Source organism: Musa acuminata, chromosome BXJ2-1 (genome assembly GCF_036884655.1).
Source record: "Musa acuminata AAA Group cultivar baxijiao chromosome BXJ2-1, Cavendish_Baxijiao_AAA, whole genome shotgun sequence".
Lineage (NCBI taxonomy): Eukaryota > Viridiplantae > Streptophyta > Magnoliopsida > Zingiberales > Musaceae > Musa > Musa acuminata.
This window is the reverse complement of record NC_088338.1, coordinates 3540001-3554395: the sequence shown is the minus strand read 5'-3', so window position 1 is coordinate 3554395 and position 14395 is coordinate 3540001. Positions and strand designations below refer to the sequence as shown.

Genomic DNA, 14395 nt, shown 5'->3' with positions numbered 1-14395 from the left:
AGAACACCGCACCGCGGAAGACGCCCAAACCTTTGGTATAAATAGCGCGTCTCTGCGTCGGTCCAAACCCCACCTTCCCCTCTCTCGCCGCCGCTCTCCTCGCTAGGTTTGATCTCGGGTGGAACTATGTTGCTTTATCAGGATTTGCTCACTGGTATGAATAAAGATTATTATCTCTTTTTTCATCAAGTATTTGAACTCCCGATGCCGTTCCTTGTGGCGGAATCGGATTGCACAGTGAAACTAATTCGTAGATCCGAAGAAAACATTGGATCTTGGGAATCACGACCTCATAATTGAAGCTGCATTCTTAACTTGCTCTTCTTGTCTTCCTCCTGATTTGATTCCCGCATCTTCGATAGTATTTTGCGTGTTGTTTCGCTTTTATTTGTAGTGTGGTTAATTATCTTCGGGTGTTACTGGATTGGGGTGGGATAGTCGCTTTCGTTCTGTTGATGTACAAGACCCATTTTCTTATGCTATACTCGTTATTAAATTACTTCTTCATCTGTTTTTTCTGTTTGTGCTTGTGTTTTGGATCACTCTTAGATTATTGTTGTAATCCGGGCACTGCAGAACTTTGATCACATTAAGCAATTGAATTATATTTCAAGAATACTGCAAACCAGCATCAGAGCTTATTGTTGATCAACTATTGTGGTCCTTGAGTCGATTTTGAGTATGGATGGGAGAACGGGCTGAGTGTCTTGGAAGTCGAAGTTGGTGTCATGGTTTACAGAATGATATTTGTATGTCAATATCAGATTTGTATCATATTGGTCTTCAACTTATGTTATTGGGTGATTGTTTGGAGCTTATGTTGTTATCTGTAGGTGTTTAAGAGCGCTTTTTATTCGCTATGAGTGCTCTGGTTCATGTCTGTTTGTGCTCCATGAATCATAAAACATAAAAATGATGTACAGTAACTGGCCCGGTAAATTTTGTTTGGGTCGGAATCTCTATGCCTTGTCGATGTCGGTTGTGCTTGTCTTTGTCCATTACCTGAACGGAGAAGGCCAGGACATTGTCCATTATCTCAGTCATCATTGAATGGCTTTTGGTTCTTGATCTTCATCAAATCAGATATAGAAGCAGTCAGATATATTTGAAACAAACATTTTATTTCATTTGAAGAGCTTGAGTATTGGAAGTTGGTAAATATAATGACTGCTTGGGGGAATCAGATATCACTTTATGATTTTGATTGAATCTGATCCCATCAAGGGAATTTGTATACGATCGAGGTGGGTTATTCCATGTTTTAGATTCTGATTTTTTACATGATTTATGTAAATGTGCAAACCAAAAGTAGTCGATCTAACTTCAATTCCACTGTTCCAATTTCAATGGCGAACTAAATTTTATCTTAGATTTGAATGGCCAATTCCTTGTACATTTCTGTGTCATGATCACAAGAATGTGAATATGATCTTAGATGGGTGGAATTTTGATACACTTTTTGAAATAATTAGGAATACAAATCGAAGCACCATTATAAATGGAGGTATCAAGTCCTTCTTGTTTGGAGAATTGGTATTCCACCTAGGCTTTAATGAAATAAAATTCATGACAGAAGCTAATATGTGGTTTATTTCTCATCAATTATATGGAACTAAGTTGATTCCTCGGAAGTCGGAGAATATAGCTTTTCAATCCCTTTTATCACACTAGATTTCATTGGTATAGGTGCTCCTTGTTAGGTTCCACTGTTATGTCTCATCATGTTGCACTGATGTACTTGCTACATGCTATATTTTCACAAAATATATATTAAGACTGAAAAAGGAAAGTTACAGAACCGCTTTAAAAAATTGATTATTGTAACATATCTATAACATACAGGCCTTTAGGACTTGCAAGGGTACTGTGGTGTTTATGTGGCAGTCAGAATGGTGTACAATATGATAAAGTTCCATTGTAATGTATACTATAGTTTTCAAAATATCTCCAATTTTGCTTTTGAGAAGCTTGTGACACTTTGTTTTTCTGAACCTTGGAGATTGGCTAAACAGATTATGGCACTTTTTTGTTCATTTCATATGACAATATCTAATATTCGTAATTAGTAAATTGTTCCTTGAAAGAAAGTCTGTCACTTTCACTTCTTGGTTGATTCTATGACTTTATCTATGCTTGTTGTCGATGGAGAGAAGCTTTATTTATTTATTTATTTTTGTTTTTGAAAGTTGCCGACGACGCCTTAAAACTTGTAAATTTGTCTTTTGTGTTTTTACAGATGATGAGCTATTGTCGGACTCATTCTGTTACAAGGAAATTGAAAATGGGATGTTGTGGGAAGTTGAAGGGAAGGTAAGGATATGGTTTTACTCTACGTTGTTATCAATTGAATATTAAACTTGTATGTTTTTTTCTTATGCCTTTCTTTATATGTTACTTTTATAATACTATTGATGTATGCCCTTTGTTTTTGGTACACCACCTACTCTCTCTGCTGCTTTCTTTTGTACTAATCCATGACACCATATCAAGATGGGTAATTGTTATGCATAAATTTGCATATATGTTACCTCAATGCCACTCAAATTTCTTGACATTTGGCAGTGGGTGGTTAAAGGAGCTATTGATGTAGACATTGGTGCAAACCCTTCTGCAGAAGGTGGAGAAGATGAAGGGGTTGATGATTCTGCTATTAAGGTGGTCGATATAGTCGACACGTTCAGGCTCCAGGTCAACATTTTTTAATGTCTTTTATGTGGTTCGTTAGATCTATTTAGATATTTTTGGACTTTATTTAGTATGAAAGTGGCCTCATATCATTTTCAGGAACAACCAGCTTTTGACAAGAAACAATTTGTGACCTATATGAAACGTTATATCAAGTTATTGACACCGAAACTTGATGAAGAGAAGCAAGAACTGTTCAAAAAACATATCGAGGGAGCTACAAAGTTCTTACTTTCAAAGCTCAAAGACCTACAATTGTAAGGATCTTTTTTTTTTTAATATTTTATGTTAGTTTACTTTTTTCTTTCATTTATTTGTCAAAGAATAAAATTGTTAAAAACCATCACAATCTTTGTTACATTTTTTCCTTGCATATCATTGTTGTTGTTTTCATCAAACTCTTACTCTTTGTAGCATAACTTTGTTCATTCTTTTGCCTTTTAGCACATAATACTAGTATAAATTACTGCACTTTGTCACTTTTTATTAAGACATCAGACTTTATATTTTTAAATCGAATGACAGTTCTGAAGGTAGGTTGTGATTCTTTTAGAATCTCTTTCTTTCTGACAAATATCTTTTGGCAGTTTTGTGGGTGAAAGTATGCACGATGATGGCAGCGTGGTGTTTGCATATTATAAGGATGGTGCGACTGATCCGACATTTTTATACTTTGCCTATGGATTGAAGGAGGTCAAATGCTGAATGTCATGCTGCATGTACTTTGGATGGTCAAGCTTTCTTAAATATTGTTTTGGATATGCTTTCAAGGAATTCAGGAGTTATTTTAGGTTTGGAGTCAAGAAAACAGAACAAGTATTCAGTTTTGATTTTTCATGGGTTGTGCCACCACCAATTATTGAATTAATTAAGTTTCTACTCTCTGGTTTGCTATCAGAAAATTTGCAAGGAGGTGAGCCAAAATCACTTCGGTAAGCAAACATGTTTACAGATTCAAGAAATAGTAAGCATTTGTGGTATTTGATTGTGCTTACCATAAGCTATATGTTTATACATGTATATATAGTCCTTACACCTACAAAAAAATATCAGTAATAAGTCTCATATGTTTGCGAGTTCTTGCCGAGATGCCAAGTCACAACAGGGAAAGGATTGTTTACTGTAGATGTTGTAGTCTTTGCACTATAAACTCAAAGCTTTAAAGATTTGTTTGTTTCCAGTTGATTTATTTGAATCCGAAAAGGGCAACAAGAATTGTTACCATTTCAATCACAATGCTCCTTAGCCACCTTATAAGCATATGTTGAAACGCTGCCACGGGCTCATCTGTCATATATTCACTTATGTAGGAAAATTTGATTAATTAAGTTGATTATTCTTTTCTAGTGCATTTTGTTTCGATGTAGATGGAGGATCTACCTTGTTATAATTTTGCATCAAGGATTCAACATAAAGATTACCTAGAATGATATATGAAAGTGTATAAGGTTTATAGAGATATAAATGCAAAATACAAAATCTCTTAATTGTGGGTAAAATTAAATACTCAAGCATTAACTAAATTAAAATTATATATATATATATATATATATATATTCAAATATTAAGATTTTTGGCAGCATATATATATCCTTTCAAGATTGGTTCAACGCGGCACATTGTAGTTGGCATCAACTGACTTGGGTTGAAAGATAAAAGTATTAGTTTTAATATCCAAATTGTAAATTAATTATTAATGCCAATACAGTGAAGCAACAACTATTATGGAGAATCTTCGAATAGTGGCAAAACAAGATTGAATCCAATGCATAACTTTCGAATAGTACTCTAAAATAATCGTAGACATTTTGGTTAACAAATCCTCTGTTTCGTGAAGCGTTGTTGTTTATTCTTTTAAACATATTAGCCTTTTTTTTATTTATTATATCAAATGACGTACATAACTCATCACTTATATAATAATATACTATTTTTTAATAAAAAAATATTTTTTATTCGTTAAACTCTGACAGATAGTTAACAGTATTATAAACAATCCACAGTTTCTTTTTCTTGGAAAAAGAATATTTACTTTTTACCCTGAAGAGGCCCCCATTTTGAGTATTTACTGTAGGGGTTTAATGTTATCACCAAAGCAGTATGTTCTGTTTTCCCACCTCTTTTATTTCTTTTATTTTTCATCTTTCTTCGATTCAACAAATTTAAAACCGGTTAAAAAAAAAATCAACGAATTATGAACAAAAACATAGTTCGGGTCGGATTCTGTCGTGAACAGACCCGACCCAGCCGCTTTAACTCCTCAGTATTCGCCAATCTCCGTCGCATCTCTCTTAAACCCCTCTTTGTTCTCCCACGAGCGAGCCAGGAAGCGGCAGAGGGGCGGGAGATCGAGTCCGGTCGCGAGGGAGGAAGAAACCCTAACCCTTCTCCTCCAGGAACACCATCCTCTGCTTTTGATCTGCTTCGAAGGGATGCCGCGCGAGATCATAACCATTCAGGTGGGGCAATGCGGCAACCAGATCGGCATGGAGTTCTGGAAGCAGCTCTGCCTCGAGCACGGCATCGGCAAGGACGGCCTCCTCGAAGATTTCGCCACTCAGGCTCGTCCGATCCCTACTTCCCTCTCCGCCCTCTCTGGATCCGGTTTGGCTTTGTCTGTCCGTTAGCATATATCCGTATCGAACGCCGAAGATTTGATAGTTACACCTAGTCATCGGTTCCCATTTTGATTCGGAATGAATTCATCTCGGGTGTCCGAGATTGGATTTTTTTCACCTGAAGGCAGTTTATTTACCCAGATACTTGTCTTGCCTTGCCAGTTCCAACGAGATGCGTGTTGTCTCCGTAGCAAGGAGTTTAAGATTGCTGCAGTATACTCTAGGACAACCAGTTTGAGCTGAATTTTCACGGGAGAGGATGTGATTTAAGCGGCTTAGGTGGTTATAAAACATATATGATTTTGTGGCTCGTTTCTAAATTATTATACATTTTAACATTAAGGGCCTATTTAAGTAATCTCTTAATGCAATGAGGAGGAGTTGGCAGAAGTTGTGCATCAGTCTTCTTGGGACAATCGTTTTTTTGTACCTTATCACTTGTTATCAGGTTCCTTTTACTCCTATGTGACTTCCCTTGGGATCATGAAACATGAAAAAAGACTTATACGGTCTTGTAATTTGACTTTATGGAAAAAGTGATTACCATAGTAGTGACTGAGCCTTGGTGTCCATTTGATGTTAGGTTTGACAGTCATCGATCACAATTACTTAATATCCTGCTACAAATGTAAAAAAAGATAAGCTTTATGTTTCTTTCAAAGTCTTTGTGGCTCCTATGTTTTCTTCTATATGGTTCCTTCTATTAGCAACTGAAGTTATCGACAAAAGATTTCCGTTCTTCTTTGGATCATCCTGCTTACTTAGTTTCTATTAAAAATCTTGCTGTAGATAAGTTTGTAACCTATTGATGTTATACCATATGGAGTTTCTCCACTCTGATGGCTGGAGACAATGGCATGATCGGACAAAAATGTGAAACACCATGATGATAGAGCACTATGCAGATAAATTTTGGAGTTCAGGGTTTATGTGATACTAAAACATAATAAATATTTATTTACTTGCTGCAGGGTGGTGACAGGAAGGATGTCTTCTTCTATCAAGCAGATGATCAACACTATATACCAAGAGCTCTTCTAATGGATCTAGAACCAAGGGTTATTAATGGCATACAAAATAGTGAATACAGAAACCTTTACAATCATGAAAACATTTTTGTCTCAGATCATGGAGGTGGTGCCGGAAACAACTGGGCTAGTGGATATCACCAGGTATGACATGACATTGGTAAATCCTATCAGATTCTTCCTCTTCTTTTTGTGATTTAATTTAGGTGACCATGTAATTTCCAGTTTCTGGTATACACTAGTTCAGTATTTGATCATTTTGTATAATTCAATTGCACCTTTCTGTTTAAGGGAACCATGCTAAATATAGACTGAATTTTCTGCATATTATTTTTGAAATATTTTGCTAACTTGTACACATTGCTAAACTTACTAGAATGATAGTCCTCCTGGATATTTTTCTTGTGAAATTCAAAGTTGCACACCTTATTTCCTGTTTGCACATAATACTACTGACTAGAAACAACAATTTCGAAAACATACTCAATGAGATGAACTCTGAAAGAAAAACTAGAGGTGCCGTATTGCAGGTTGGAATTTTGGAACATGAATTGGAAATCCATGATACTGTGTCCTTTGAAGTTTGAAGTTTGAACTGCTGAATAAGCTTTATTAGTTAAGCCATGATTGTGTTTCCTGTCTGCATAAATTCTTAAACATAGAGTGAGGTGTCATTCCTCTTAACATGCACCTGCAATTAAGAACAAGAGAGAACCAAATATTTGGTAACTTCTGATTACCATTTCCTGACACCCGTTGTTGTTTTATTTGTGATGATTTCTTGTGTCCAGCAATTTAATCTGAATTTACCAGATAATGGAAAAATCTTTTCATTTACCACATAATGCATATTTAATTGGAATGTCAGTCAAGCATTAGTTTGGCACTGTGTTTTAACTTGTTGGATTTTTGCTATATGGACAATTAATTCAAGGAAAAATCCATGTGATGATGATGGAAATAGACAAGTTCGTTAGTGCTGTTCAGTTTTCACAAACCAAATAAAACTCTTCTATGTCAGTCCCATCTGTTACTCCATAATTGTGTTCAGAATAGTCATCTTGTTTGTCTTATGACTGAACTTTGAGGTCATTACATAATGAACTTTTGGTAGAAAGCAAATCGATAACTTAATTGCAAACAACGTGCAATTTCATTTCACTCTTTGTTGCAAAGTTTGTCACGATGATAACTTTAGATGTTATAATGCTTTATCATGGAGTATTAAAGTTTTCAATGCTCTGTTAGGTGAATTGAAGTTTTCCGGCTCTTAACCAATTGTTTTTTACAAAAAAAATATGATAAACTTGTTTATTTGGTACACTTATCAAATGACTTTTGGTGTTGGTGTGTAGCCTAATATGGACAGTGGTGAGTGCAGGCACTGTAAATGCTACTTTTGACCTTTTATTGAATATAATAAATGATATAAAAAGTAAGTTGTAAGGATCCATGCATTTAGACATGTTCATGATAAAGCTGTTAGCTTTTGCAAAGCAGTTTTAACTGTCAAACATAGCGGTTGCAAGGATTGATTATTCGGTTGGAAGTGTAAATCCATACAAGAAGAATTTCTTGCAACTTTAGTTTTTATCATGTAACATACTTCGGCCAAGTTGCATTCTGTGGTCATTAATAATCATTTATTTTGTTAGATACCTTGTTTTTAGAAGTTGAAATATAACCTGTTTATTCACAAGAATTTTGCAATGAAGGACTTCATATTTTAGCAAATTTTTTATCACAGTTTTCTTGTTCCATTTCTTTTTCTTTAGTGATTTAGAGATTAGAACATCTTTTTGTTGATAGATCATAGAAGCATGCTAAGGCTGATGGCAATGCATTAGATATTGGATATCTTCACAATACATTGTCAGGTCGTAGTTATTCTATGATTGCCTTGTTGATTCTAATGAGGTTTATCTATCTAGTTTTCTTGATTTCTTCTTCGGTGAGTAATTTCTACTGAAAATAGACATACAGGCATCACACTTCAATTTTATCAGCATGTTTAAAAAATGTGATCTTTTCTGTTGTCATACTTGTTCTTTAACCACATTTTAAATGTTGGCGTGCCCTAATGTTGATTTCCTGTAACACAATTAAAACCTAGGGAGAGCAAGTTGTAGATGATATCATGGACATGGTTGACCGAGAAGCAGATGGAAGTGATAGCCTTGAAGGTTTTGTTCTATGCCACTCGATTGCTGGTGGAACCGGATCAGGTGCTGGACTTTTCCCTCTCTCTTATTTGTAATATCTGAAAATGTTCATCTTACATTCTCATATGACTTTTGACACCTTTCTCATGTGGGTAATTATAGTGCATCCCTTTTGTCCATTCAAATGGACTTAACAGCTTGTACCAAATTGGAGTTTAGGGTTGGTTTTCCAACCACATATGAGCAATAATTATTAGTGTCTATTCTGATGATATCATGACATATCTATATGTATTTTGGAGTTCTTGAGTACTTGCATATTATTAGCTGAAGAACATGCGTCCTAGTGCTTAATTAACTTTGCAGTATATCATGGTTAATTCCAATACCTGATATGGTTGTTTTAGTTTTTACTGCAATTCTTTGTTATTATTTTATTAAGGCAATTTCATGAAGGACAGATATGAGAGGCGACAATATAGATTATAAAGTCAGAGGTTAGAGCTACACAGAAATCTATAGTTGGTTTCTTTGACTAGAAAAAATTATGCTGATAGTGCATAGTAACATAATTATAGATGTCTCATTGTATTTATCTGAGAATCGATGAGAAATGCTTGTGTGCAACATTGAAGGTCACTAAGACTCCATGGGAAAACTGGATTACTACTTTCCATGAGCATTAAGCATCTTAGAACCCAATAGTTTATGTTTATTAAGATGTAATGCCTAGTTATAATTAAGGAGATGGTCCTATGAGAGTGCTACTTGCAAGTACAACAGGACAATTCTAGTTTAACATGTCATTATTTTGTTCCAGCTGTTGCTCTTTTAAGAACATAAGCCACATAGTGTAACTAGTATAACATTGAAGTCTGGTAGCATTGAATGGCTAAGGACCACAACTGTTTTATCAATTTATTTAGAGTTTCACTAGGTACATGATCACCTTAAAAAAAGTGTCAAAATTTATGTTTTGACCTCATTGTTGCTGCATTTAACTTTGACTTTGAGCACCTTATACTTTATTTCTACCCACTCCATTATGCTCCTTTTATTATCTTGCTTTATGCATCTAACTTGTATCCAATACCCATTTGAGTATTGCACATGAAAGTGCATATGAGGTTTAGGCTATCAGTCATTGAATTGGACATTTGAATTGGTTAATTTTCCCATGCAGGATTTAGTCTCTAGAGATCAGTGACATTAATCTTTAAAGCTATAATTGATCTCCATTTAGGAATAAAGCTCCCATGATCAACAGCTGCCTGATCAGGAATTGACCTTGGCATAATATTTGTTATGTTTAGATGAGAGTCATCGTCTGCAGATATTATTGAGTTAATGCGTAGAAACTCTAAGCATTTGAAGGCCTCCTGAATTTTTGGATGATCCTTACATAAGTTGCTCTGCCTGATTTCATTGTGGGAATTAAGATTGTCTATGTTGGGAAATAGAATTCAAGAAAGTTATGTTGGTTTTTTTATAATTTCCTGATAATTCTACTGCTGGTTTTTTTATGCTGCACCATTCCTCATGTCAGTATGTTCTAGAGTAAATAGCAATTCATGCTTTAATTTCTTCTTGTACCTGTTATGCTAAGTGATGAGATGCATTTGGTGCCATATGCATTCTACCAGTATTATTATTATTTTTCCTCTTAGGTTATGCTATAGCCATTATGTTGGTATATCATAACCCTTTGTGCAGTTTCTCTTCTCATGTAACTTGAGTATAGTGCAGGTATGGGGTCATATCTGCTGGAGACTCTTAATGACCGTTATAGCAAAAAACTCGTCCAGACTTACAGTGTGTTTCCCAACCAGATGGAAACTAGTGATGTGGTTGTCCAGCCGTATAACTCACTCTTGACTCTGAAGAGGTTGACACTGAATGCTGATTGTGTTGTTGTTCTTGATAATACGGCACTAAATAGGATTGCCGTGGAACGCCTTCACCTGTCAAATCCCACCTTTGCGCAAACAAACTCTTTGGTTTCCACAGTAATGTCTGCCAGTACAACTACTCTGCGTTACCCGGGATACATGAACAATGATTTGGTTGGCCTCCTTGCCTCTCTAATTCCAACTCCGAGATGCCATTTTCTAATGACAGGATATACACCACTTACTGTAGAACGGCAGGTTTGACATTTGCTCTTATAACTCCGAGTATTGCAGTGAAAAGAGAAAGTCTAAATTGGCAATCATCTGTAGATTTCATAATCACATGTTAGATGTTTTATAACATTGACCTAAAATTGACAAAAATGTTGATTTAACTGGTTCACTTCTATTTATTCTTTGTATATACTGCTTTAGTAGTGTGTGGATAATTGGTAGATTAAGACAGGAAGTCATGACAAAATAAATGGAATCTAGAATCAGTTTGTTTTGTTTATATTTCTTCACAATGCTAATTTTTAGTAACCTGACGTCTTAGTGAAAAATCCTGGCATTTGTATATATACGATTGATGTTGTAGATTGCACTATGCTTTCTGCAGTTTGCTTACATCATTTCATTTAAGAGAACCAACTTTATCCTGACATGCCATGCATACATTTCTTCTGGATTGGTGCATGTATCATTTTGAGAAAAGATAGGATACATTGGTGACAAGGATGATTAAGATGATAATTCTGGCTCCTGAATATCCTTTTATCTTCTAATAGCAATCAAGAATTCTTGCTAAGACTAATTCTTCTTGGAACGTTAATCTACTATCTTTCTGGACTTAGATTGACCTGTAATAGATAAAATTATTTTGATGTAAGACCTACAATGGACAATTTAATTCTTATGCCATTGTTGATTTCTTCTTAAGATTCTTGTTCAAAATTATTATATAGGAGAGTTTTTACCGGGAAATTATTTGTTTTCTATGCATAAATAGTGTTGATGTTTTTGTTATGAGTTTTTTCTTTGGACTGTTGGCAGGTTAATATGATTCGTAAAACTACTGTGCTAGATGTGATGAGAAGACTGTTGCAGGTAAGTGCTTCCATCCCTTTGAATCATCTGACAGTGTTTGTGCTACTTTATGTGTCAACCTTTGGTATTCTACAGGCAAAAAATATCATGGTGTCTTCTTATGCCCGCACAAAAGAGGCTAGTCAAGCTAAATACATATCCATATTAAATATCATTCAGGGAGATGTGGACCCTACACAGGTAATATTTCGTTTAAGATAGGATCGACGATGATGTTCTATCTAATCTAAATTTGGGAAATCTTGTGGCAGAAGTTTTGATTGTTCCACTTGAAGAGTATTATAAACATTTTATGAGAAGTTGTACATTCGCAGCAATTGGCTTGGATAATATTCAATCTAAAATCCATTACAACATATACAATTTTTTAATTGTTTATGTAGTAGCAGTCCATCTTTACAGGACAGGCAAGCAATGATGGAAGTAGAGAGCTAATATTATCAGCGACCAGACATATTTCTGTTTCTGATGGCACAATAACCAATTATAATTGAGCAAGAAGGATTGTAGGCATTTTCTTGTTTATCAAGAGGAACCAATCGAAAGAAGTGCTAACTGGAAAACACTGGCTATTTAAGCCAACATAGAACAAAGAAATGCAAGAAGGGGATTTGCTGAAAGCAAATAATCAAACGCATTTCTGAACTATCTGATCTATAAAAAGCTTAGTGAGCCAAGTGTACCTTTTGGTCATATTTGGATTGCATCTTTTTCTTCTTTGGTATTTCCTGATTATTTTTTCCCATATTTTTAATTGATATGTTGGAGAGTGAAAAAGTTATCGTTTAGTTGTTCAGTTAGTGTTGAGTCATCCTATGCATATAGATAGGTTGTGAGAGTCATTGAGTCACTGGAAAAGGAGTTTTGTTACTTTTAAATGTCTCTTTAAGTAGGAATTTTAAATAAACATGAGCTTTTTGTTACCTTACTCTAATAAACACAACTTTAAAGAAGCACTCTTATTCTTGGGTTTTGTAATTTTCTTTTCTCTGGCTATGCGAAGTGTTATTTTAGAACTTATGAACCTTACCTTTTTGGATTAAATCAAATGAAAACCAGCAAATTTGCTATAACTGAGACTACAAGGGCTTCTGCAGAACAAAAATAATATTCTGAATCTTGGTCACTTTTTCTTGTTGCAACAAATTTGAGAATGCAGAAAAACAGTTTGGAGAAACTAGTGAAATCTTCCATTTCATAAATTGTTATAGTAATTAGTAGTTAAAATGTTGACAATGTAAGCTATTACTTGTAAGTGCACCGGGGAAGTCATAAATAGTTCCACATTTTCCACTAGCTTTATAAACTAAAAAAGAATGACTTCCACAATCAGTACTATGACAAAGTTTTGGTCGAGAAAATGGAATTGCTTACTAGGCTGTTTCTGGTGAACTTAAAAGGCCAGAAGTTTGCTACTATGCAGTAAACATTCAGAATAATTGAGATCTTATTCCTTAAGATTTCCAATCAAAATTAAATTGTAAAGCATTAAGGACCGTCGATGATTTGCTTCTAAAATTTTTGCATCTCATTTGTTATGTCAAGATACTTTTATGACAACTTAGCCTAGTGGTCATCTCCTGTAATAATTTTCATGACTTCCAAGCTTCAAATTCTTGTTGAGGTCGCACCAAAGTATATTAATTGAGTATCTCTGGAATCATGTCTTCTTTAATCGACAAAAATAATGTTTATTTTATGGTTAGATTCATTAGTTATTATGGATTTACTTAAATATGTGCATGCAGACTATTAATGCAATTTCTTAGGTTACCATCAATTAACTTAGATGAAGTTATGTGGGAGAACAACATTCCTTTCTCAAATAAAGTGACATATCTTGGGCACCATGAAGTGAGAAAAAAAAGTTCTTTGTCCAATTACCTTAAGTTAGAATTACCATTTTTTTTAACACTGACATGACAGCGGTTATTGGTATCATTTAGCTTATGACAGTCAGTTAAGTCGCCCAACTTGCATCATGAACTTGTTCTAGTTTTTCTAAGCTTAAAACTTTCTTTTGGTGCTTTTTGATACTTGTGTTTTCAGGTACATGAAAGCTTACAAAGGATACGGGAAAGAAAACTTGTCAATTTTATTGAGTGGGGCCCAGCTAGCATTCAGGTCATGTGGATGTCATATCATTTACCGTCATAGGTGGTTATTGGATATTGGTTTGAGCTCTCATTATGATCATCTGCAGGTTGCATTATCTAGAAAATCACCCTACATCCAAACCACTCATCGGGTATAACTACTTTCTTCCTCGGAGACCTTTTTCACTAATTAAATTTCCCACTCTCTTGCATTTGTTCATTTACAATATATATTTTGACTTGCTGAAATATAAGAAGGAATGATTATATACTTTCTGCAAATTATATAGGTAAGCGGTTTAATGCTAGCAAACCATACCAGCATTCGACATCTTTTCAGCAAGTGCCTGGGCCAGTATGAAAAGCTAAGGAAAAAGCAGGCCTTCCTTGACAATTATCGAAAGTTTCCAATGTTCGCTGTAAGTTCATGAAAATATTCAGTAAGACCCATTTTTTCTTTTAAGTACTTTAATAAGGAAAAGTACAATATATCAATTCAAATCAATCATTTAATCTTTCTTTCAAGTAACATTTCAGATTTGTATCTGAAAACAATTTTTTGTCTGATTAAATGGCCACAATCTTTGTATAATCCTCAATTGAAAAAAAAAACTTTCTTACAGGGATGAAATTCAAGGATTATCTTCTTTTTCTTTAGAATCTTCAATCAGATTTTTGGTTATCTCCTTCGTTTCATTTAGTTTTCTTTTTTATTCTTCTTGGACAATCTTGGAAACTAATATGAGATCGTGGCAGATATTGTCTTATGACAACTTATGAAATTTGGAAGACACATCCTAAACTAGTTAA

The 14395-nt window shown here is 34.6% G+C and overlaps 2 protein-coding genes across 2 annotated transcripts in view; both read left to right on the top strand.

Annotated features, from left to right (window-relative positions):
- LOC135598016 (translationally-controlled tumor protein homolog) lies at window positions 1–3587 on the top strand. The gene is made up of 5 exons (XM_065091542.1): window positions 1–154; window positions 2237–2310; window positions 2563–2688; window positions 2785–2942; window positions 3273–3587. The coding sequence occupies exons 1-5, from the start codon at window positions 127–129 to the stop codon at window positions 3388–3390; spliced, it is 504 nt and encodes a 167-aa protein (XP_064947614.1). The 5' UTR covers window positions 1–126; the 3' UTR covers window positions 3391–3587.
- Window positions 3588–4979: 1392 nt separating this feature from the next.
- Window positions 4980–14395, top strand: part of LOC135598475 (tubulin gamma-2 chain) — a 10695-nt gene continuing 1279 nt past the window's right edge. Inside the window, exons 1-9 of the mRNA XM_065092313.1 lie at window positions 4980–5246; window positions 6275–6475; window positions 8445–8556; window positions 10240–10640; window positions 11436–11489; window positions 11565–11669; window positions 13539–13613; window positions 13693–13737; window positions 13876–14004. Of these exons, the coding sequence (XP_064948385.1) occupies window positions 5118–5246; window positions 6275–6475; window positions 8445–8556; window positions 10240–10640; window positions 11436–11489; window positions 11565–11669; window positions 13539–13613; window positions 13693–13737; window positions 13876–14004 (1251 nt within the window). The 5' untranslated portion in view covers window positions 4980–5117. The remainder of the gene's footprint in view (window positions 5247–6274; window positions 6476–8444; window positions 8557–10239; window positions 10641–11435; window positions 11490–11564; window positions 11670–13538; window positions 13614–13692; window positions 13738–13875; window positions 14005–14395) is intronic.

What these genes read in the sequence shown, in the direction of transcription:
- LOC135598016 (XM_065091542.1), top strand. Translation starts at nt 127, where the DNA reads ATGTTGCTTTATCAGGATTTGCTCACTG. An exon ending in TTATCAGGATTTGCTCACTG is followed by an intron (nt 155 to 2,236) that starts GTATGAATAAAG and finishes GTGTTTTTACAG; the next exon opens with ATGATGAGCTATTGTCGGAC. An exon ending in TCGACACGTTCAGGCTCCAG is followed by an intron (nt 2,689 to 2,784) that starts GTCAACATTTTT and finishes TATCATTTTCAG; the next exon opens with GAACAACCAGCTTTTGACAA.